A 26599-nucleotide genomic window follows, 5' to 3' on the forward strand; every position below is an offset into this window, starting at 1 on the left:
ACATTATGAGTCTTATACACACACACACACACACACACACACACACAAAATTCACTCGTGTGCTTGCTGGAACAGATCCAGAGGTATAAAGCCTTTTACAAGTGTCTACAGCCTTTCTCTAAGGACATTTTCTGTATAGATTTACTTTCCATCTTTCTATTGCTCACTTGTCTCTACAGTTGGAAGTATCCTACATCATATTCATTCACTCCTACCTGTCCGTCAATAGAAAGATCAGCCCTTTGTGATTTCTCAACCTAGGATAAGAGTTTTCAAGTGCAAACAAATTGGACATCTAAAGGCTTCTATACAAAGAATGCTTTGGACAATATCAAAGATTCATGTATGCATGACAAGCGCTTTTGACATTTGTGTTTGCACACTTAGATGAGTGATTTTTGCCTTTGAAAGTCTGGAGAAATAAAACTGTAAGTTACAGGCAATTCCCAAACAGAAAGTAGGGGGGGGGAATAAGGTAGAAGTGACCACTGGCTTCTTGGGCCCAGAATTCTCAGAGCAAATGGCTTGGTGTCAGGAATTCTCATCTACCCTACTGGAGGATCTCGAAGGTTTCAGCAAGAGCTTTGGCTGCAGCTTGTTCTTTAATCTCATTAGGACTCTTCTTTCTGCTTGTCCTGGTGGGCCCTGAGGGAGTGGGGACCTAAAAGCAATTGGTAGCTGGTACTTCTAATGCCCCTTCTTTCCTCTCCTACCTCCAAGAATCTGTTTTGGGATTGGGTTCAGGAATGAAATCCGGCCTGTGCTAACCTTCTGGGGAACCAGTAGACTTGCCTGTTTAAAATCGCTCCAAGTTAAAGCTTCTACTTTGGAGCCTAAAGCCTGGTTCCGAAAAACCAGTGGTATTTGGAGAAGAGGGGTCTTCGGAGGCTACAGCGAGTCATTCCAGCCTTCAGCCATACTATGCCAGCACTCCGTTCTCTAAAGCCACCCTGCGCTAGCTTGCGGTGAGGGGAGGGGAGAAAAGGAAAGGGGAGGGGAGAAAGAAAGGAGGTGGGAAGGCAGGGAGGCCGGCCCGCGGGGGCGGGACCGACTCACAAACTGTTGCATTTGCTTTCCACCTCCCAGCGCCCCCTCGGAGATCCCTAGGAGCCAGCCTGCTGGGAGAACCAGAGGGTCCGGAGCAACCTGGAGGCTGAGAGGGCATCGGAGGGGAAAAGACTGAGCTAGCCACTCCAGTGCCATACAGAAGCTTAAGAGACACACCACGCCAGCCCCAGCCCTGGGACGGCCAACGCCTGTTGCAGAGCGGCGGCTTCGAAGCCGCCGCCCAGGAGCTGCCCTTTCCTCTTCGGTGAAGTTTCTAAAAGCTGCGGGAGACTCGGAGGAAGCAAGGAAAGTGTCCGGTAGGACTGTGGCTGCCTTTGTCCTCCTCCCTTCTACCCCTACCCCGTCCCTGGTCCCCTCTCCCTTAGCTGACTAGACAGGCTTCCTGGCCAACCCTCTCCCCTACACCCCCAGCACTGCCAGCCAGTTTGCACAGAGGTAACTCCCTTTGGCTGAAAGCAGACGAGCTTGTTGCACATTGCAAGGAAGGCTTTTGGGAGCCCAGAGACTGAGGAGCAACAGCACGCCCCAGAGAGTCCCTGATTCCAGGTTCTCCCCCAGCACCACCTCCTTCTGCCCGCCCCTCACCCTGTGTGTGGAGCTTGAAATGAAAAGATGAAAAGACAGTCAGGGCTTCAGTAGTTGAAAGCAAAACAAAAGCGAAAAGAAAACAAAAAGAAAATAGCCGGATTCTTATTTGCACCTGCTTCAGTGGACATTTAATTTGGAAGTCAGAGATTTTTTTCCCCTGTTGAACTTTGAGCATCTTTTAATCTGTTCTTAAAGTATTTAGGGACAAACTGTGAAACTAGCAGGGCAGATCCTGTCTAGCGCGTGCCTTCCTTTACAGGAGACTTTGAGGCTATCTGGGCGCTCTCGACCCCCCCCCCCCCCGCAAGTTTTCTTCCCTGGAGCTTCCCGCAGGTGGGCAGCTAGCTGCAGATACATCATCAGTCAGTAGAACTCTTCAGAGCAAGAGCCGAGGAGGCAGGATAAGGAAATTTGGTGGAAGCTACAGACAAGCTCAAGGATGGAGGTGCAGTTAGGGCTGGGAAGGGTCTACCCACGACCCCCGTCCAAGACCTATCGAGGAGCGTTCCAGAATCTGTTCCAGAGTGTGCGTGAAGCGATCCAGAACCCGGGCCCCAGGCACCCTGAGGCCGCTAGCCTAGCACCTCCCGGCGCCTGTTTGCAGCAGCGGCAGGAAACTAGCCCCCGGCGGCGGCGGCGGCAGCAGCACACTGAGGATGGCTCTCCTCAAGCCCACATCAGAGGCCCCACAGGCTACCTGGCCCTGGAGGAGGAACAGCAGCCTTCACAGCAGCAGTCAGCCTCCGAGGGCCACCCTGATAGCGGCTGCCTCCCCGAGCCCGGGGCTGCCACAGCTCCTGGCAAGGGGCTGCCGCAGCAGCCACCAGCTCCTCCAGATCAGGATGACTCAGCTGCCCCATCCACGTTGTCCCTGCTGGGCCCCACTTTCCCAGGCTTAAGCAGCTGCTCCACCGACATTAAAGACATCCTGAGCGAGGCTGGCACCATGCAACTTCTTCAGCAGCAACAGCAGCAGCAGCAGCAGCAACAGCAGCAGCAGCAGCAGCAACAGCAGCAGGAGGTAATCTCCGAAGGCAGCAGCAGTGCAAGAGCAAGGGAGGCCACTGGGGCTCCCTCTACCTCCAAGGATAGTTACCTAGGGGGCAATTCGACCATATCTGACAGTGCCAAGGAGTTGTGTAAAGCAGTGTCTGTGTCCATGGGGTTGGGTGTGGAAGCACTGGAACATCTGAGTCCAGGGGAACAGCTTCGGGGAGACTGCATGTACGCGTCGCTTCTGGGAGGTCCACCGGCAGTGCGTCCCACTCCTTGTGCGCCGCTGGCTGAATGCAAAGGTCTTCCCCTGGACGAAGGCCCGGGCAAAGGCACCGAAGAGACTGCTGAGTATTCCTCTTTCAAGGGAGGTTACGCCAAAGGGTTGGAAGGTGAGAGTCTGGGCTGTTCTGGCAGCAGTGAAGCAGGTAGCTCTGGGACACTTGAGATCCCGTCCTCTCTGTCTCTGTATAAGTCCGGAGCAGTAGAGGAGGCAGCTGCATACCAGAATCGCGACTACTACAACTTCCCTCTGGCTCTGTCCGGGCCGCCGCACCCCCAGCCCCCTACCCATCCACACGCCCGCATCAAGCTGGAGAACCCCTTGGACTATGGCAGCGCCTGGGTTGCGGCGGCAGCTCAGTGCCGCTATGGGGACTTGGCTAGCCTACATGGAGGGAGTGTAGCCGGACCCAGCACTGGATCGCCCCCAGCCACCGCCTCTTCTTCCTGGCATACTCTCTTCACAGCTGAAGAAGGCCAGTTATATGGGCCAGGAGGCGGGGGCGGCAGCAGCAGCCCAAGCGACGCCGGGCCTGTAGCCCCCTATGGCTACACTAGAGCCCCTCAGGGGCTGGCAAGCCAGGAGGGTGACTTCTCTGCCTCTGAAGTGTGGTATCCCGGTGGAGTTGTGAACAGAGTACCCTATCCCAGTCCCAGTTGTGTCAAAAGTGAAATGGGACCTTGGATGGAGAACTACTCCGGACCTTATGGGGACATGCGGTAAGTTTATCCCCAAAATACCTCCTTTTGACCAAGGGCACAGAGTAGCAGTTTGCATTTTGTGGGATCTAGGGACTCCTGCCCAAAAGAACATTCAGAGGGATCCTAAAACAGCTCAGTCCATTCTATAGGAAGGTCTGTCCTACATCTGGAGCCCTCCTGGGGACTGTCCTCTTGTGAAATGTCCCACCTAAGCCCAGGGAATCTTTGTTGTGCTCCGGGGTGCTAATACATGTTCTTTGAGATTCCCCTCCAATTCCCCAGGCTTTCTAAACTCCTCCATTAAGATCTTTCTAATATTTCAAGCCCTATGGGTTCCAAACAAATCCAATTGCATGGGCCATTTTCAGAAATGACACCCGTAAGCACTTCACTGTTTTTTCTTCTCCTTTCCTCATAGTCCTGGAAACAGGATCAGAAATGTGGGGAGTTTCTTGTCTATGGGTTTGTTGGTTTTCACCTTCCAGTCCGTGAAGCGAATGGTCTTGGCATAATAAAAGGGAAACAAAAGCAAAAACCTGATTTCGGCCCGCATCCTTCAAAGAGAGATAATAGAATTCTCAATTCTTGGAGAGAAAGAAAAGCCGCATCTGGTTACTGTGGGGCTCAGAGTGAAGGAGTGCAGTTTTATTTCCCAGGAAGAGACTGGGGAGTTGTTCCCCGTGTAGAGATCAACCTAGAAAATTCAATAAGGCACATTTAGGGCAGGTAGATGGGGCTACTTTCGTAGTAAACACGGGGCAAAGTTTGGTCTCGCGAATTTCTCAGCATTGGCTGTTTGTTGGGAGTAATTGTGTGGGCCAGTTTTCTCTTGAAAAGTGTTTACTTTCTGTAGTTTAGAACACATCAGCAACTCTATTTGTGGCTTGCACTAGACCTGTAAAGAAAAGAAGTGTCCTGTAAATGAATAATTTGAGCAGGTTTAAATTTGACTCACAAGTGTTGGTTGCAAACAAAACAACAAAGCTGTAAAACATGCCTTGCTGCTTGAGTGTGCTTAGAAATTTATACTGGGGAGAGAGGAAAAGGGCGCCACATTATATTTTTTCATTTTAAGGACATACTTATATTTTAAAACTTGAATTGCTCGTCTTAACAAATTGAGCAAGAACTGTCAGTGACCTATGAACCACAATGTTGCCTCACAGGTCTAATTAGGACAGGAGAAAAGTGGCGGGCAATTTTGCCTTATTAAAAGTATTTACCACTGTTTCTTGAGCCTCTTAGTAACTAGTTGAAACGTTTTCCCCACTAAGTTAAGATAATCTTTTCATCTGATAAGATGGAGTATTGACTGAGTAATTAATGGTTGACTTTTCCTGAGGTGTTCATGTTTCTCTATGGATTTATATTTGTGATTTTCTTTCATTTGCGATGTCCCCCAATGTATTTGTTAGATGTACCAGAATATTTGGTGACTTAATTCTAACAATTTGTATTCTTTTATTGTTCTTGGTTGTTAGAGCAGTGTCCAAAAATGAAAAAGGGAGGATAGGTTTTCATAAAATACACTTTTTTTGAGTTGCAGAAGAAACAGTTTATCATAGTTTATATTCTATTTGGTTTTTAAGGTTTGTCTTACAGAATTTTCAAAGATTCATCTGACAGCATTAAATCTTTTCCAGTTAAGTTAGAGTGTTTATTTTTGTGATGGGTTTTACTGTGGGATAAAAGGTCTTCATTTTATGAGAATAGATTTACTCGGTATGGTTAATTTTTTTCTAGGGCTGTCAACTCTTTTACTACAAACTTTTCTTCGGGGTGGGAATGTCTAAAGTGCTTCTTAGTCTAGCGTGATGCTGAGCCTAGCCACTCAAGCTAGCTGCCCATCTTCTGTGTTTCCTACCCCAACTTGTTCACTTAACAAGAAGGAAAGTAGTAGTACTCAGTGTTGGTTTTAGAAGAAGCATTTTTGAAAATACTGTCTGACTTTCTACCAAATGAATTTAAATACTTACTCGCATTTATATAGTGGGCATTGTGATTTTATCTCAGTTCTTAGTGGGAGGGGTCCCTTTGCTTTAAGAATGGTCATTAAACTTTGAAGCTTCATTGACACTCTTTAAATTTTTGAGTGAGAATTTGTCTAGAGTCAATGACGTTCTTGGCTAATAGAGCTGGCAATTTCCATTTCTAGGATGTAGAAAATCATTTGAATCATTTTGTTGCAAATTAATTAATTAATCTCATGAGAATGCAACCAACATTTAAAATGGAAATCGTTTCTGGCTTTTCTTTGTTTCCTGGTACTTCACAGGCATAATTGGATGACAGGCAAGGACTTTTTAAAGGTCCAGAGCTCACTCCCTCTGGATGGCATGCATTGTGTGCTGACTTTGAGTTTAATATCTCAAAATTCTGGAAGATTCTCATGACTTTTTTCAATTATCTGTGACCATGTACATTAGTTATATGAAGAAGGAAAAAATATTAGCTTTACTAACGGCAGCAGTAATTCGGTATCAGGCATCAGCAATATTTCTACTGAGAAGGCAGAAGCTGAAAATCTTCCTGTGTTTTTTTTTTTTTTTTTTTTTTTTTAACTTAGTTTAGCATATGTTTTGAACAGAAAGAAAAATAAAAGTAATGGGGCTTGCTTGTAAGCCTGACAATTTAAGAAGCTGTTTCCTCTTGGAGATCAAACAAAACTACAATTTGCAGCACAATACTGTGGTAAACATGGATTCTTACAAATTAGAGCCCTAGAGAAACCATAGAAGAATTTGAGTTGGGGCTAAAGAGAAATTACTCAGATGCAGAGTGGAAATTAATATTTTTTGCATGTTTCTTCCAGCATTCATAAGAGGCATTATTTTAGTGACATTGGCAAGTTCTGTCTTTTATTTTATTTTTCTCTAAGTTTGGTGTTTTATTAATTCTCCTGTCATCTCCATTCTGCTTCCTAGTTACCAAGCATTTTTCGCCCAGCTATCATATAAGGAGCAGTTTGCATGTTTTATAAAGCAACATTTGGCTTTATGATCAAGGGATGATTTCTGATGTCCTCTGTAGTTCGCAAACATATAGTGAGTTTTCACTGGGTCTCAGTCACCCGAACCCAAACACCAAATAGCCAAGTCAGTTGACTCCCATTTATAAGTAGCCACAAGATGCAGTCATGATAAGACCCTCTCTCAGCTTAGTATCACCAGTAGAAATTGTTTTCTGTAGCACTTATAACTTTCCAATTGTTAGTTTCTGGTGCTTTCCCGGCTTTGTTAATTTTACCTCCTCAGAAAGCTGATACATGAAAATAATATGTTGAACTTGCTGACACATTTAATTTTTTTTGATAAGTGTTTTTCTTTACTGTTTTAATTTTCTCATCTGGTTTGCATGTATACTTTTAAAACAGAATTTTTTCATATCCTGATTTGCACAGATATAATGCCACTCTTTGGGGTAGCCTATGAGTTGAACATAGATTTATTCTTATTCTTTTTATTACTATTACTACTACTACTACTGCTACTACATATGGTGATACAGAGACCATTAATTTTAACCGGAGTTTTGTTTAAGCAAGGAACAAAACTAGGAGGGACAAAGCAAGAGGCTTGATCTATAATAACATCTGAACTCATGATACTGAAAATATTGATAATAAAAAACAAACAAAAAATTACATTTTTTAAATGTTGGTAAGGGAATGAAATGAAAATCTTTCCCCAACCCCCAACTACTGTTTCCTCTTTTGTTTACAGCTTCCTCAAATACTGCCTATGTTCAGTTTTCTTTTATTCCATTCCTTCTGTGCCTTTGACATTGAAATATAGACTCTTCTTTCTACTCTATGGGATTTTTCCCCCTCATTATACCTGTGTTGTGCCCCTAAAGAATGCCTTTAATGCAAATCTGGCAAGTAACAGATCAGGGTGAACGCAGCACCTCGCTTAAGACTAGACAGCAGAAGAGAACTGTAAAATGAACAGCCGCATAGCAGGACATTTTTACCTTGAGGTTAGAGCCAGGTTCAACAGTTGCTGAGGAAATTGTAGAAGATAGCTTACGGAACTTGAAAATTTAGTGAAAAATTTTGGCTTTCCCCACTCCAGGTGTGAGTGTGTATATGTGTGCATGTGTGTGTGTGTGCGTGTGTGTGTGTGTGTGAGTGAGTATATGTCTTGCAGAACTGGAGCCTGAATCCAGGGCCTTCTGCACTGAGATATCTACACAGCCTATCTTAATCCCTATCATTTTCCCTCTGATGACCCTACTGATAAACTCTCAGACACTGAAGATAATCATACTCTCAGTTTCTCAAAAGCTCTGTCTGAATCTGTAGGTATCCATCTATTATGTATGTCTAGGTCAACTTTTTTCCTGCTGCTCAGGATACATGCAAATGATTATTGGTAAACAAAGTAGTAAAGAAATTAATTTACTCCAGTTTCTATTGTCAGCAGTCCGTCAAGTTCTGTGATATTTCTTTATACTGAGCTATACGTATCCTATACACAACATTGACTTTTAAATAATGACCATACAATTAATATTATTTGATGATCTTCATGATACATAAGGAAAAATGCACATTTTATTCATACATAGTATTTTCCAGTTTATTCATTAATAGTAAAACAATTTCCAATACGCCAATATGGTACTTAATGTTATGTTAACTTTCTTGCTATTAGTCAGAATACTAAAACATTGCATTTTATATACCTCCTCTGAAGGAAAGTCCTCTGAAGCAGAACGTAAAGCTTCTGGAAGTCTCTCTCCTGATTCTAATGTTTTAGATTGTTACTCAGTAAAGGCTACATTTAGTGTCTGCAGCACAGAGCTGGGCGAGCACAAATTATGGTTTGAAAACTCATGAATGCTGCTGCTTTTCTCTCTCACACTGATTGCTGCCAATATGTTAGACATGTGAGGGTTGGGAACGGTTCACTCATAAATTTATAGCATTAAAGTGATGTTGGTCAGTAGAGAATGTTGCCAATTTAGATTATGTTGTATCAAAGTTCTATTTTGTTAGCAATAGCCTAATTGAGACATAATTCACAATCCATACAATTTATCTATGCACATTTTAGTTCTTTATAGCAAATTCTGAGTTATGCATCTATTATCATGATCAATTTAGAACACTTTACTCACCCAGTCAATAAACTGTGTGCTTGGTAGTAGTCACCTCTCTAAGTCCTCCCAGCTCTGATGTACCACTAATATTCTTTTAGTCTCTATGAATTTTCTCATTCTGCCATTTCATCTAAATAGACACAGCAATGCAACACTAGCTTTAATGTGACTAGATTCTTCCATATAATGGTTCCTAGGTTCACTCGTGTTAAATAACATACTCAGTGCTTCATTATTTTTTTAGCAGGTGAATTTTTTTATTTTATAGATTATACCACATTTTGTCAGGTTATGGAAATTATGGTAGTCACCATTGTTTGAGCATCATTAATAATATTACCACAAACATTTGTGTGCACTTGACAAAATTTTAATTTATATATCTTACTTTATGTGTATGAGTGTTTTCCTGCATAAATGTGCACCACATGCCTGGGGTATCTGATTCTCTGGACTTGAAATTATAAATGGTTGTGAGTCGTCATATGGGTGCTCAAAACCAAACCAGGGTCCTCTGAAAAAGTAACAAATGATTTTAAGCACAAGACCATCTTTTAAATCTTTTGGGTAAATAATAAGTAACAGAAATGTTATATCATATAGTGCCTATATTATTAATTTATAAGAATATGTCAAGCTGTTTAAAAATTATCTCTTTAGACATTTTTGAAGTATATAACCTGCACAAAAGTGTACCTTAGCATCCAAGGAGTAGTATGCGAACATGATATTGTATCCATATCTTGTTAACACTTATTATATTCACTTTTCTTTAATCATGTGTGTGTGTGTGTGTGTGTGTGTGTGTACATATATGCACAGGTGTGGGTACCCATGGAAACCAAAAGAGGGCATCAAATTGCCTAGAAGAAGGTTGTGAGCCACTTAATGTAGATGCTGGAACAGGGTCCTCTGAAAAAACATTAAAGTGCTTTTTACCACTCAACTGTCTTTCCAGCCCCATATCATCATCATCATCATCATCATCATTGCTGTTGTTGTTGTTACTATTGATACCAAGTGTGTGTAATGTGCCAGCTTATTGCCATTTTAATTGTGTGCTTTTCTAATCAATATATTTTCTTGAGTTTTTGTCGATTATCTTTTTTGACAAAAATACCTATGCATATCCTTTGCTCATGCTTACTTGTGTTGCCATTATGACACTGAGTTACGAGTTTTTAAACTATAAGTTTTGATTTAAGTGTCCTTCAATGTATTGGTTTATTAATTTTTATAAATTTATTGGCAGTATCCACTGAAGAAAAACATTTTTAATTAATTTGATAAAATCCATGTTTTTTTGTGCTGGATTATGTTTCATATTAAGAAGTTTTCCATAATTCTAAAACAAAAAGATATATACCCATGTTTCTTTCTATGCCTTGTTGCTTATATTTTATCTCTGAACATTTTTTATTTAGTGTTTATATATGTTGTGAAGAGATCCAGTTCTCATTTCTGCTCCTATAGATATCCAGTTACCATTGTTGAACCTTTGTACCACTCAACTATCTCAGAATTCTTTGTACAAATACATTAACCACAATTGTGAGGTATTTTTGACCTTCAACTATATTTGCTGATCTATATATCTTTATTCATTCCATTTCTACATTGTTTACATTGTGTACATTTTAGTAAGATTTTCATTCAACATTAACAATCCAGCCAGATTAATTACTACTTTATTCCACAGTTTCCTGACTATGTCATTGCATTTGCTGAAAATATATTTGATGTCTTTGACTGGAGAAGTCTAAAGTAATGAATTAAATGTAGGATAATTAATGAGTCATACTGTTGTGTGAGATTCAAAGAACATATCCAGTGTGGCTGTCAGATCAAGAGTAATTCTCTTGCTCTCAAGGTTTCAATTGATACAGAGGCTTGTTTTGAGCTTCTAAATTAATGAGAATATCTTTGTCCTTGGGGAAGAAAGAGATAAACACAAGTGAAATAATTCAAGGATTAAGAGAAAAAATAATGGGGTCACTATTGTACCAATAACAATATTTTACTGGCTGGTTATTATTGATTTAAAGGTAGAGATTTTGATTATTTTTCTGTCTTTGAAGCTTATATAGTATCCTCAGATTCTATGAAAGCTCCCCAGGGAGAAATCCAGATCAGTTCTTTCTCATTTCTTTCAAGGCCTATGTACAAAGTGTGTGGTGTCTTCAGTAATAAACACTTACCTTAAGGTTCTTGGAGGTAGCCAAGGGCATTAACAATAATCTACATTGCATTGAAAGTCTCTTGGACTTCCATAAGGAATTACTCAAAGGGAAAACTTCCTTGACTACTTGTTATTAAGTTTATGGTTCTTGAGGTAAGCATTATTTGTGTACCTATAGAATCTGTACCTATATGTTAATATTTATTCATATATTTGTTTTTAAGTAAGCTTATAAAACAATGTTTCACTATAGTTTTGCAAATATCTCTAGTGTATGCTTCTTCCTCTATAGTACTCTTCCTGCCTATTTCCTATTTAAAGTACCCACAGTTGTTTTTCTCACTTTTCCCTTTCATAGTACTCCTGTGCATGCTCTCTTACTCTTCCTCTCTCCCTTCCTCCCTCCCTCCCTCCCTCTCTCTCCACTCCCTCCCTCCCTCTCTCTCCACTCCCTCCCTCCCTCCCTCCCTCCCTCTCTCTCCACTCCCTCCCTCCCTCCCTCTCTCTCCACTCCCTCCCTCCCTCCCTCCCTCTCTCTCCCCTCCTTCCCTCACTTCCTCCCTCCCTCCCTCCCTCCCTCCCTCCCTCTCTCTCCACTCCCTCCCTTCCTCCCTCCCTCCCTCTCTCTCCCCTCCTTCCCTCCCTTCCTCCCTCCCTCCCTCCCTCCGTCCCTCTCCCTCTCTCTCTCATTCTCTCTCTCTCTCTCTCATTCTCTCTCTCTCTCTCTCTCTCTCTCTCTCTCTCTCTCTCTCTCTCTCTCTCTCTCTCTCTCTCCAGCAATTCCAACCTATGGGTTTTTAACTTCTTTTGTAGGAGGTGCTAATAACCATTTACAGGAGTTGCCCAAGACCATCAAAATCACAAATATTTACATAACAATTCATAACGATAGCAAAATTACAGTTATGAAGTAGAAACGGAAATAATTTTACAGTTGAGGGTCACCGCAACATGAGGAACTGTATGAAAAGTCAAAGCATTAGGAAGGTTGGCAACCGCTCTTCAAGAAATTTCCCACCCCGTCTAAAAATGGTCTCCTTTTACTTTCCTGGCTTCTAGGGTTATTTCAGAATACATACTCAAATTTAAAGATTCAGAGGTAGGATTTACTTTCCAATTTCTTCTTTAAAACCAGTATTATTTTACTATCAAAACCAGGTAAAGATACATCATCAAAAACAATAAATATAGGTCAATATCCTTGATGAACATAAGCTCAAAATGTTCATTAAAATACTTCCAAAACTGAATTTAGGTATATAGCAAAAATCCAACATGTCTACTATAAAAGCCCTAGAGTCCTGGAAGAAGATTATCTCAACATCCAATATCATCATAATTAGAAAAAGACTTAAAAACTATCACGTTCAAAATAGGGACTACATAGAGCTTTCTACCATGCCATTCCTCTTCCACATAGTGCTTGAAGCACTAGCTAGAGAAATAAGAGTCTGGAAGGAAAGTTAAGCAATATAAATAGGGAATGAATAAGACAGATTTCCAATATTTTGAGTATATAAGTTATAAACAAAAGGTGCCAGAAATTCCACCAGAAAGCTTCTAGAAAATAAACATTCTGAGGAGCTAATTTACAGATTTAAAGTAGTCCACAACAAAATCCTATGACTTTCTTTTACAAAAGTAGAAAACAAACACACAGAAATTAAATACACAAAAAGCTCAGACACACATACACACACTACCACATACGCACACACCACCCCACACAGAGAGATACACACAAAACCTTCTAACACCAATATAGAAGAAGAAGAACAACAACAAAAACAGTGGATATCTAAACCAATCCTGAACAAAAATAACAATTCTGAAGTGATTATAATACCAGATTACAAGCAATATAATAAATTTTACCTTCTATAAATAGTGTAGGTTAAGACGGCTGCATATGGAGCAGAGGATGGAATTTTCTGGCATCAGTGGTAAGAGAAGCCCTTGGTCCTGTGATGGCTAGATGCCCCAGTGTAGGGGAATGCCAGGGCAGTGAGGAGAGTTGGTAGGTGGGTAGGGAACATTCTCATAGAAGCAGGGGAATGGGCTATGAGATAAGGGAGGGCAAACCAGGAAAGAGGAAAACATTTGAAGTATAAAGAAAGAAAATATTCAATAAAAAGACTATTATAATAATGTTCATAAGTATGTTCAGAAACTTAAGGTAATATGCAGATAAATAGCTTCAAAGGAGGTACACGGGGGATTACAGTTTCACTCTTTATTTTTAGTATATTTTAAACTAATATTTATTGAACATTTACCACATGCCTATTTATGTATTGTCAACAAAAAGGCATTGAAGAATCCAGCCAACTGACAGTGTCGTAAGGGAAGACATGAGAATATAACAAATAGTAAGTGTCGTAAAGACCAGATTAGCAGAGTGAAGAGGACAGGGACTAAGGTGTGAGATCATACTTTATATTTGTTGTTCAGCTTAGGCCTTACTGAGAATAAAGTATTTGAGATGAGACCTGAAGAAAACAAAGTGAGACACATGGCCATAGAAGATTAAATAATTTCAGGCACCAAAAGCCTAAAAAAGGGGCACACTGAGTGTGACAAAAGACAGAGGCCTATATGACTAGTTTGTCTAAGTAAGGAATGATAGAACACATCATCAGAGTTAAAAGTGGACCTCCTAAATATTCTTTATTAATTCAGGGTTTACTCTGAGAACATAAATAAAATAGCACAGTATTTTAGTAGAACTCTGTTCATACCATCTGTTACCGTAGATTCATAAATGCATTTGTTTGGCAACTTATCTCTGTGAAGAAGGGACTGCAGATTAAATGGGAAGCAGGAAATGAAGCTGTTCCAGGTTTCAATAGGAAGATGATAGTTCAGAGTAAGGTTTGGGAACGGAGTAAGAAATGGTTGGTTTGGGATTTTTAAATGAGTCAGTAGCACTTATTGACAGCTGATATAGTCATGGTGAAAAAAAGGAAAGTAGACAAGCATGATTGGCAAAATGTTGGCTTGAACAACTGGAAAAGCACATCATCATTTACAAAATGGCAAAAAGTATAAGTATAAAAAGTATGGGACATAGAAATCAAATATTTAACAAATTTCTTCTTTCCAGTGAGCTACTTAGCTCACTCAGGTTTCATGCAGAGACTTCAAGTTTCCTCATTTTCAGGGAGATTAAAAATAATCTTACAAAGTATTTCTTCAGAGAAAGGGTGAGCTTCTTTTTCTTTCCCAAACTTTAAGACAAGTCATGAAATTAAATCATAGGAAACCATACAATTGGACAGCTACAACCAAAATATACTTTTTAACATTATAACAACATTATAGTTCGGTTTTGATAAGCATGGGTTTTAATCAAAGGTGAAATCTACAGAAAATGTGAACACAAATTGCCTTAAATACTAAACTATTAGACTTTAAGAATTTGGGGCAGTCATCTTTTCTAGCTATCTCATTTTATGGATGAGGTGCCTGAGGCACAGATATAAAAGTCTTGACTAGGATCATACAGCAAATTATTGCCTGCACGTAGTGAGAACCTATTCTGAAGGGAAACTGTACATTATTTTCTTACAAAACTCTACACTGAAAATTCCATTTTCATAACAAATAATAATAACAATAGCAATAATATCAAGAGCATGTATTATTCATTGCTTGTAAACCTTGACACTTGCATGGGTTAATGATTTTAACTATTACACCAACTTTCAGGAAAATTGGCTTTTGCCTACATGTCAAAGAGGTGGGGAGTGATTGGACTGTGTGTTCCCCAGGAAGTTTGGTTTCTATGTTAAATTATTTTTAATAACCTCTGAGTACTTCTAGTTACACCTATATGTGCATCAGTGTGGGGTTATCTACTAGAAGATGAGAAAACCTACCCATGACTATGACCTCAAAAAATGAGTCTCTATTCTCTAGCAGCTATCAACTGACTTCAGCAACTCAGTCAAGGTGTTAACCTTTGTACTATAGCAGGATTTTCATGGATTACCTAACTGGTTCCTGTCCATTGCAAAAGACAAGTGACTTCAGTGGCTTTGTTGTGCCCTTCTGTTATATAATCCACTGCTGTGCATAGGGAAGCTGTGCAGTGGATATTAGTGTAGGGATTTTTTGATGGAAGGAGATTATAAATAGTGGATAATTGATGGTAGAGATTAGAAAACACAAGTATAGGAATAATAGAAAAGAGCTCAGAAATGCCATAGTGGCTGAACTTTAAAGTGAACTGCCAACTTGTACAATTGCATGGCTCCTTATGTAGGACTGCTTTAAAGTAAGAAAGAGAAAAGTGCCCATTTTATGTGATTCATAATAATCCATGGCATACATGCATATTTCCATGTTACAGACTAAGAAACAGCCATACACTCCCACAAAGGGAGATATCTAAAAACATATGGTAAGCAACAGAGTCAGATCTTGAATTTGAAATGCCCAGCTTTCAGTGCCCCTTCTATTCTACCACTCTCCTCCCTTTCCACCATCCTTTGCCACCCTCTATCCCTTTTTCTGTAAAACACACACAAAAAAAAAAAATGACTCCATGAACAATATGAGACAGAGAGGTAGTTGAGTGAGCAGAATTCTCCCTTTTTAGAGAGTGATAAAGTGAAATAAATCTTGGGACAAGAAAGCAAATTATGTGTTTAATATTAAATAAGAAGGGACATTTCATAGTACTTACTCAATGTTACCTCCATCATTTTAGGCTCAAATTGGTTGCACAGAATCATTTACATCATGAACATGGGTGTCACATAGCATTTCTTTTTGTACTGTGGCAATGGAGGCAAGCTGCTGCAAATGTGCCTTGCTCAGTGTTTTCTTTGAAAGGTGGCAGAATCTTTCTACTCTCGCAAATGATAACCACTTAGGTCTTTCTTTTGAAGTTGGCAATGTCTGAGTGAAAGTGTCTTTCAAAACTTGCCATATTGTGTTACAGCTCTGAAGCATTATTGTCTAACCTCTAATTAGCTGAAGAAAGCACATAAACTCAGGGTTAACAGTAGTGACGGAAACATTCGGTATTCAATATTTGGATGTTCAAAGGTCTCTAAAATGTGTTATATGTCTTATATGTCGATTTATTCTGCCTATTGACCTTCTCCTTTTATCTTTGCTTAAAACACTGAGATTAGCAACTTGTAGTCTGTGGGAGTTTCCAATTGTTCATGTGAAATCTGCTTGATCAGCCTTTTAAATCAAAAGGACCAAGTTAGGCTGAGATTATTTTTCTTAGCAATTATCTAATAATAGAACAAAAATCTTAGCCATGCTCCTGTTTTTAGATGGTATGTTGTTTGCTTTAGATGCATGCTGAACCTCAATGAGGTACTAGGCTGACTCAAAGCACTTCAGGTCAGATGTGGAAGTGAACAGAGTGGTCTCTTTGAGAAATTATTCCCCTTCCAGGTTCAACATTTTCCATCAGAGATGACCTTAGAGTTTCTGGGAAAAGACAAGACAAAGATTTTCAGAACTATGGTGCTAAAACAAAATGTTTCCCTAAGCACTCTTGGTCATCCCATCTACCCACATTCAAATCCTTATCACTTCTTACTCTATTGTGAGGTGCTCTCAAGTTCCTTATCTGCCATAATCTTTGCTGTACTTTCATTCACACTGTATCTTTGCCACAAAGCAGTACTAAAGTTCACTTAAAATAATTTTTAAAATCTTATTTTAAATATCCCTGAGACTGTAAGCTTCTTGACAATTGGAGCCTTGCATGATTTATCTCCCTATTCTCAGTATCTGTCTCAAAGGAGCTTTACTGAATAATTATATAATGCAGGATTAAAATTTCAGCTCCTTGGACTAGGGTAATAGAGTATTTGCCTAGCTTAGGCAAGACAAGGAGTTCAATCTCAGCTGTACATACACGTCTACTACATAAACTCCACACACAAAAAAAAAAAAATCTGGTCCTCTCCAGTTGTTTGTAAGTTCAATTCCAAATTTGGTAAATATGATATTCAGGTCTCTTTATGATCTGCCTGATCTGGTTCATTTTCCCAGTTTTTTTTTAACCATCTAGCCAAATGAATCTAGTTGCTGTCACTTTATTCCTTAAACTTACTGTTTTTCCTGTTTTCCCTTTGGCCTTGAATGCTATCCAAATTTTAATAATGTCTATACTTCTAATCATAGTTCCAATAACAGCTTCCTACAAGATAAATTTTCTCATTCCCCAACCTAAGAAAAAGTGATCTCTGATAGGATATATTTGAAACATTTTTACTGTAGTTTCCTTGTCCATAAACCAGGTCTATAAATGTAGGGGAAAGCCAAGGCACTAAGGTGAGAGTGGGAGGTTTGGAAGCAATGGGGGGGAGGGGTACTTCTATCTGGGGATAACATCTGAAATGTAAATACAGAGAATATCCAATTAAAAAAGATTTTGAGAAGACATATTTAGATGACAAAATGAATAATTGGTACAAATCAATAATCAAATTATGCTTACCTCTTTATTCCTTATTAATCAGTATACATAATAGTTAGCCATTCAAATTATAATTATTTACATGCATGCAAATAATTTTGTTGCATATATTCTTTTAAACCTCATTTAGAAAAACATTGCTTCCTGAATATTTATTTATAAAATTGACAAAATGCATAACTTAGACTGCTGTATGCAACCGATGGTCCATATCTATTAGGTGTTTCTGAGTTAATAGTACTGACTGACACAAACAACTTGTGGGGATAGAAGTTCTCTCTCTAGAAGTATATCACTTGAAATAAAACAAAAGAAAAATGCCCTGCTTTTGTAAATCCTAATACTCGAAGTATGTTATTCAACCTCACCATTTATGCAACATTAAGCATGGAGGAGTTAACTAATACTGCATAGAATATGGCCAGGGAGGAGGGGAGAAGACTTTTGCCTGCATGCATTTGAATGATTGTGTTCAATGTTCTTTCTGCAGTACCACAAAGGGAAAAACAATGAGGACAGGTTGTATTTTAGCAAAAGAGAAAATTTGTCCACTAGATTCAGGTATGTTTTACCTGCCCTAAACAATATGTCTATGTATGCATTCATTGAATTACTATTACAATTTCCCATGAAAATTCTGCTTTCTACTTTGGGAGTGAAGTCCCAACAATATTGGATAGTGCCTGCCAAAGGATAGGAAGAAATGAAAATTGTTCCTCCTCCATGGGGTACTTGTGCGTTTCAATGTGTCCAGGGACCCTTGATCTGCTTTGGTTACTTAAGTTATTTACCGGACTCATATACACATTTGAATTTGCCAACCTAGAGAGATCAAGGCCTAGGCAAATCGTAAGAGCTATTCTTACATTACGAGCTTTTGTTCCTTGTGTAGGGGAAGCTAAAGAAAAGTACAAGGGACTTCACAAATCACATCAGTCCTGACTTTCAATTCTGACACAGTCATTTACTAGTGGTACAACCTCAAGAAAGTAATTTAGCTTTCCTCAAGTTATTTACCTGTGGAATGCTTTCCTTAAAACCTTATTGTAAGCTCTAAATAGAGCATCTTAACCAAAAAGAATAACACTTAAGTGTCAATATTAATTCTCTTTTTATTCATCACACCCCGTGTCTCTATTGGCTCGAGGGCTCAAGTAGTAAATTTGTCTCACTGAAGATATTCAGAAACAGACAGAGCATACTGGAAATCATGGGAGGCACAGATCTGGATTCAAACCACGTAATGCTCATGGTTCCTTCCTAACCTCTATAAAGGTTCTAGTGAGTTTAAAATGTCCATTGAAATGATTTTAGGGGGATCCCATGAAGTTAGAGGTTTTTAATAAGTAACAAAGAGGCTGAAAGACCTCGAGTGTGTGTGTGTGTGTGTGTGTGTGTGTGTGTGCGCGCGCGCGCACGCTTGAACGTAAAATAATAAATAAAAAACATTCAGACTAGTGTCTGACTCATAATAAAAGCTTGATATACATATAATACCACAATACCTATCATTATCATCTCTAATACTGTTATTATCATCATTATCATCAAAATAACCACCACCATCATCATCACCTGAAGTGAATAGGCTTTTCTCAGGCTGTTTCTGCCTGCCTTTCTATTATACAACACTTCTAAAATGCCTTGGCTGTACTCTAAGTGTGAGGTCATTGAAGATAACAGGGATCCTGATTTGCTTTGGTAATTCAAGTTATTAAATTACTCTCCTCTGTCCAGCTGAAATCTTTTACTATCTAATGCTTCAGGGTACAAGACTAAGCCAGTCAAAGGAGAGACTGGGGTTGAAAAGAACCTGGTTTTCAGCCAGAGGTCATGGTCCTCTACAGGAAACAGAATGACCCAGTGTGAAGACTGGGCCCTTGGTAACTTTGGAGCCCCTTCATTTCAACCAGTTACTTCATTGCACACATTAAGCCACTTTCCCCAAAGAATTACAGAGCAGGAATTTCCTGACTTTCTTTCTAGCCTAAAACAATTCCCCTTCTCCTCCTGTGATCCACTTAACTGGCAAACAGCAGATGACAAAACAAAAACAAGACATTTAGCATATAGAGAAGTGGTTCATGGCAGTGCTGAATTTACTTAGGAAACAAAGGATCTTCCTGACCACTCTTACACATCCCAAACAGATTAAAATGGTTTTGTTAATGGAAAGCTGTGGCTCAGAGCAGATCCTGGCCTGGATGTATTTAAAGATTTGCTGAGTCATTTGGAAGCAGCCTGAGAGATTGCAAGAGGCAAGGACCATCCCCAATTTACAAATGTGGGTAAATAAGCAATGATTCTACTTAGTTATTGTCCATGGGGACCCCTGCTTTTAGCCCCACCCCTTCTCTATTCTAGAGAATATCTTTAAATTTCTCCTTTAAAATTGTATTCTGTTGTTTGACAGTTTCATACATTTATAGAATGAATTTTAGTAGAGTATACCCCCCTTTTTTCCCAACCCCCCCTTTTGTTAGAGCTCTGATTCTCAACAAGTTTCCCTCCTATTTTTATAGTATCTCCTCCTTGTTTTTCACTATCCTATCCCTTCCAAGAATTCCCCCTTACACTCCTTGGAAACCATGGCCTCTTTAAGAAAATTGTTGACATACACAAAAACAAATATATGTATACACACACTGTGTGTGTATGCATGTGTGTGTGTGCACGCACACTCCTAAATATATAAATTTAATCTGCTCAGTCTATATAACATTATTTGGGTATATATATAATGTATAATCTACATTGGAGGGTCTTTTGTTATTATAATTGTTTAGGTCTTGTTTAGGAAGCTATGTTGTTGGGATTTTCATGAATATTGCTTCTCTGTCACACATAGAAGGCACAACAATATCACAGCAGACTTCCCAGTCTTCTGGCTGCTACAATCTTTCTAGTCACTGGAGCCTTAGGTGTAGGAGCTGTGTTGTGTCAGTTGGGGCTACGAACCCCAAAAGCTGCATTTAGACCAGCTGTAGTTTTCTTGTAGTGATCTGGTTCTTCTGCATTTTTTATCACATTTGAACTCATCAGCTTATAAAAGTAAGACTGGGAAAGAGCAGGAGCTCTTCTTATAGAGGAGAGCATACTGCCTTGCTTTGTAAAGACTCTTGTTGTTTATAGGTGATAGTAACATCAACATATCATATTCAGGTGTTTTTCCAACTTTCTTTTTCAGCCTCTTTTCTCATGTACTGCTATTATGGTATGAATAAGTATGCATATATTTGATGTATACATTTTTAAAATTATTCTCCATTGCAGTTTAAGATTAGTAGAAAAGTCAATGGCAAGGTTTTTTTTTTCTTTTTCTTTTTGTTTTTATTGGATATTCTCTGTATTTACATTTTAAATGTTATCTCCTTTGCCATTCCCCCCACCTCCTTCCCCCTCCACTTGTTTCTATGAAGGTGCTCCATCTCCCAACCACTCTCTCCACCTCAGCGCCTTGGCATTCCCCTACACTGGGAAAAGGAGCCTTCACTTGAACAAAGGCCTCTCCTCACATTGATGTCAGATAATTCTGTCCTCTGTTACATATGCAACTGGAGCCATGGGTCTCTCCATGTGTGCTCATTGGTTGGTGTTTTAGTCCCTGGGAGTTCTGGAGGGATTGGTTAGTTGATAATGTTGTTCTTCCCATGGGGTTGCAGACTCTTTCAGCTCCTTCAGTCCTTTCTCTAGCTCTTTTATTGGGGACCTCATGTTCAGTCTGACGGTGAGCTCCAAGTATGCTCAGCTGTATCTGTATGACTCTGCCAGTGTCTTTGAGTAGGCATCCATATCTGGTGTGAGGTGGAATCTCACGGTTGTTTTGGTTTGCATTTCCCTGATGACTAGGGATGTTGAACATTTAATTGGGTGTTCTTAGAGAAATTGTGTCCACTGATTTTTTCCAATAAACCTGCAGTCCTGAATTTTTTCAGGGACGGGGCAGTGATTCTTATTGCACTTTATTTAATTGATATTCATCTTCTGTTTTTGGTTCAAACCATTGCTGGTTAGCAATCCCACAAAGGATGATTTTATCATGGTTTTAAAATTTGATATTAAGAAGTTTTATCAGTGGCAACACTAGAATATTCCAGTCAGTCCCAGTTTCTAAATGAAATCAGGCAAACTAAAGTTGTTTGGACATGACTGAAAACGTAGTTCTTACTGTCCTTTTCATGTGGATTTTAGATGATCTTTTTTTTCTTTTTCTTTTTTCAGAGGACCTAGTGCTAAGCTTTGGTAAAGCCAGTCAAAATGATAAATGAAGGAGGACTGGAAAATGGGAAATGAGCCATTGGGCACACTTATGATTAAATTATTACTATCTTTAAGAAGTATAATGTGCCTGAAAGTCCACCAAGAACTTTCAAGCACATTCTCTAGTTTTCAAAACCAGTTGAGATGTAGGCAAAGGGATCAACATAGTTCTGTTCACAGATGAGAAAACTAAAACTGGGAGTAATTAAGGCATTTTTAACAAGGTAGTGCAGACAGTTCATACAAGTGGGATGTGAACTATGAACATATCTAGTAGGTTTAATAGGTTTTAAGTACAGTGGCCAGTTTAGATACTTCCTGCGGTTCTGGAACTAGAGCACAAGGTCTAGCACAATCAACATGAGCCCTATACTACTGAACTATACTTGCAACCCTGAAGATATGTTATGGAATAAATTAATAAAAAATATATGTTTTTTTGAAACTACTCTCAACTTTGAATCCTTTGGGTATTCAACAATGCCAATTGGATTGATGAAAGTATTTTATCCTTACACATCAATACATTTCCTTAATGCTATCTTTATACCAAGCGGGGTGTTTCATCCCAAAAATAGAAAAAGGAATAAAAAATTAGTTCAGGACTCTTGATCTGACTCACTGGGGAATATCTCTCACTAATAAACATCTGAAATACTGCTTATGAAATGTCAAATGAAATAAGCAAAATTTTACATTTCATTTTGCCTAGCCAAATGAGTATGACATCCTAAAAAGGGGTGTCTTTTTATTTTGAGTACAGGAAAATGAAACCTTATGAGTAACTACATTTTAATCTAATCTTGACTTCTGAAAAACAGAAGGGAAATGATTCAGCCTCTGTGAGTGCACGTGTGTTGAGGAGGGAGTCTTGAGTACATGATACAGGATGAGAGCTAGGAGTTTGCTAGATAAGAACTAGGTTGTTCTTTTAAACTGAAACTATTCAGAGTGTATATATTAAGGTTAGGGGAAAGGTTGGCAAATATTATTATATAAGTTATTTTCTACTTTTTAAAGTAAAATGTCAAGGGTATTGAAGTATAATCTTTATAATTTCAAAGCATAAATTTGCTGTGAAATTCTGCCCCCCTGAGCTCTCTCCTCTGGGGGTAAACTGTTTCTGGTCAAATATTACATTTCCTTGAGTATTTTTCTCTTAAGTGTTGTTAGATTTTAATTTTTATTTTCTTGATGATCTTGTACTCTGATTCTAAGTGGTTCCTATGAGTTCTACTTTACAGATAAATCATCAAACTTCACAGAGGTCAATGACTTATTCAAAGTCACACAGTGAGTACCTTAGTGAATTTGGGATTTGAATTTTGATTTCTCAGTTTTTTTTTGTCCTCTGGCCTCAATGCTATTTTCACAATTCCAAACCACTTTAGCTTTATTTTTCATAGAGGCCATTAAATCTACCCTCCATTAGCCAAACCCTCTTGCCTCCCTTCAACATAGCTCTTTTCTAGCATGTTCTTAGTAATCATCTGAAAATGTTTTACAGCCTTTCTGGGTACTGTGGTCCAGAGTCTTAATCCAGGCACTTAAGTGCCTTGGTTAACTGTAAAATGGAAAATCAAAGTCACAGCTAATTCAGGAAAAATGAGTTTGGGATGTGAATTTCCTGGGCAATGTGTCATCTCTCTCTTTCTTTTTTTTTATTTCCTTAGCTTCATAAACTTACCCACAATGTTCCCTAAGGACTAGGAGTAATAAAGATGATGGAGAAATGCTTCCTTCTCCTCCATTCCAAGAGTCCATCAGCCAAGTGTCACACCTCCTTTTGCTTCCCCATTCTTTGTGCAGAAATGGAGGTGGATGATAGATAAGCATCCCTTACTGCTTCAGGCTCAAGCCAGGGCTTTCTTTCTCTCTGATTGAACTAAGGTAGGAAGAAAAGTTGAATGGCTACCAAGAGGACTGGGAGTGAAAAATTGGTCTACTTGAAAGATCAGTGGACCTACACTTAAAGCATCCAGATTTATGTCTACAATTTGTGGGCTGTTATCTGTGTTTTCTCATCTGTGTACTAGAACATAAATTCTAATTTTATAGTTGAAAGCTTAAGTCTAAAAGTATATTGTCAATTCCGAAATGACTTCTAGATTTAAAGTGTAGCAGTTTTATTATTATAAATAAATGTTATACTTTAGCTAAGAAGTCTTGTCTAATATTCTCTAAAATCTGAGCATGTGTAGTTTAAGAACTAAAACTTTCCCCTAAACTATAGACTTTACAGTTTTATTTTCGGTGAGGGCCATGGACTGTCTGTGCATAGAGCACTCGCTTCAAATATTTGGAGTTTTGCTTTTGTTGTTTGTTTGTTAAGACATAATTGTGACACTCCCAGGACATTACATTAAAAGAGTATGTTGACAGGAGGCATACTTAACACAAAATATAATAAAAGTATCAGACGGTGAGGATTTAGAAAATACCCTAAAACTTAGTTCTTTTTGTCTGGATTAGGCAAGTCAAAGCAGACAGAAAAGGGGATTATACCAACTTCACAAAGATATCTGCAGCATAATTGGATTACAGATGATTGTTCTTGCTCCTGTGTCATTTCTAAGATCCCTCTCTAAGTCAATTCATCTCTAAATACAATGATTTTGACTTTCTCTACTAGAGTACAATGGGATCAGCTGAAATCTAAGGAAAAACGTTGTGCCCCTTATAACCTTTGTTTGCTCCTGTAGGCCTCTAAATCAGAGGGAATGCAGTCTTCTCACATATCTTGGGTTTCTTTACCTGCCTCTTCCCATGCCCACAACTTACTATGCCTAGGAAGAAATTTTATCACTTCATACCTGCAAAGCCCCCTTTTTTAACCTTCTGTACCTTCTGAAAGCAGTATGATCCTTTAGAGGTTTTCTAAGTCAAAGTCTGTCCCCAAGCTGCCAGAGAGTGTTTTTACAAAGGACTTTGTACAGACACCAGAGAGATAAATGTTTGAAGCACCAGCCTTCTTCCTATGGTACTCTAGCCTCACAAGTGAGAGTTTCAGAGAAACTGCTTTGCAAAGAGCCTGCTGACCTGAATTTATATTCCGGAAGTCATGCAAAATATCCCCATGCTGTAGGATGTATTTGTCATCTCAATACATCTACAGCAAGTTAAATAATACAAAAAGGAGAGTCTCATAGACTAGCTGCACTGTTTTATGCCAAAAACATCATAAACAATAGAGACCCTGCATCAAACAAACTGGAGGTGCTACTTGTAATGAAGTATGTGTTAAAAGCTTTGAGCTGTGGTCTATAGGATGTAATCTCAGCATTATCTAGTAGGCATCTAAGCAAATTTTCTTGGTTTACTTTTTTAGCATGTAGCAATTTGGTGCATTCTACGAGGTAAGTGGGTGCATGAAGGAGTGACTAGTATAGTATAGTATTAACATGCATACATATATGAACAAGTAAAACAATGAAATAATAGATTTAAGATTGCACATACTGATGCTGAGAAATAATGTATGCATTGTAAATCTTTTCATGATGATTTCATTATTGTTGAATTACATGTGAAGGTTTCTGTTTTGATATTATATTATCTTATAGAAATTCGGGATATTGATGGTATAGAACATATTTTTTAACTGGGAAGTCTTATTACCTGGCTAGTGAGGTTACTACTATTTTGGCTATTTGTTTTGAAGAATTATCCCAGGTATATCTTAAAAGATATGAAACTTATAGGCTGACTTAAATAAATAGAATACAGAAATAAATTAAAGATGACAGAAATGGCGATGTTCTTTGTTTGTGTGATATTATCTAGGGCCCAAGAAGACATTTATGGGACATAGAGAGATAAAGGTCCTGGACAAAAGCTTTCAGAGCCCCATGCACCCTTGTTAGCGGCTACTGTTTCCATCCAAGGAAACAGAGATGTGGAGGAAGCAAATTGTCACTTTTCTTTCTGGTAAAAGTTACTCCTTGTAATGATTTCATTGTTGTTATTTTGGTTGATGTGGTCTTTACTTGATATATCCTTTTCAATTTCCTGCTATGAAAAGAAAGCTTGGTTACTTTTTAAGTTTTTTTTTTTTTTGTAAAAAATTAAAAACAGATTGTTAAGTGTCAATATAACCACCATATATGCCAATGATCCTGGCAGGGATCCTTTGTGCCATTCACAAGGTATGTCTGGTGTTTACTATGGACAGCCATGACTTTTCTGATAATAGGTTGTGTTCATTTGTTTAACATATATGTAGCATTTTAGGTATACATTTTCTTCAGAAATCTGATGTGAGAAAATAACCCATTACTAATGTATACAGTTGTAAGAAATCAGTTTGCTACTCAGTTTAAAGGCTCAGTTTCTAGGAATCAATTACTTTGTATTCAATAGAGGGCATGTACTCCATGAAAACTTTAATTGGATCCTTCTAGGGATATATTTAGAATACATAAAACTATATTTACAAATACTCTAGACATATTATTTATGTACAATTGAAAGAGCTTGCTTACTATTTGTATTATTTTATAAATTAGACTTACTTAGCTTCATTTAAATTATTTATTACTAAAACGATGCAAACACAAAGCCAAGATTTGTGAGGATGAGGAATCTATCTCGCCTTGAAATTAAAGCAAAATATGATTTATTATTATTATCATTATTATTAGTATGTATGTATTGATTTAAATTCAGAGAAACCTGTGATTCTAAATTCAAACCAGAAGATGGAGATTAGTATGATTGTACCATATTCTCAGCAGCCTTTCAAATTTCAATTTTATTTTGTACATAACAGCAATAATATAATCTTTCTCAGTTTCTACCTGATGATTCTATGTGACAGTATTCTCAGTTATTTATGACAAAAAAGAAAATTAAAATTAGAGTGAATTTTGCACAATACAAAATATTCAGTTAAAGTAGTACTTTCTTTTGCAATCAATCTCTGCCTTTTTATTTCTGTAGAAGGCATTTCAGACTCCATACTGCCTTTTCTAGAAAGC

At 38.7% G+C, this 26599-nt stretch overlaps 1 protein-coding gene across 2 annotated transcripts in view; it reads left to right on the forward strand.

Annotated features, from left to right (window-relative positions):
* The first annotated feature begins 1969 nt into the window (after positions 1–1969).
* The window catches only part of AR (androgen receptor), a 190257-nt gene continuing 165627 nt past the window's right edge, over positions 1970–26599 (forward strand). For both annotated transcript variants that reach the window (XR_013974889.1, XM_080910608.1), the window contains exon 1: positions 1970–3651. Coding sequence is in view for 1 of the 2 variants with exons in the window: in XM_080910608.1 (XP_080766734.1) it covers positions 2096–3651 (1556 nt within the window). In the remaining variant the exon portion in view is untranslated. The remainder of the gene's footprint in view (positions 3652–26599) is intronic.

Source organism: Micromys minutus, assembly GCF_963924665.1.
Source record: "Micromys minutus genome assembly, chromosome: X".
Taxonomy (NCBI): domain Eukaryota; kingdom Metazoa; phylum Chordata; class Mammalia; order Rodentia; family Muridae; genus Micromys; species Micromys minutus.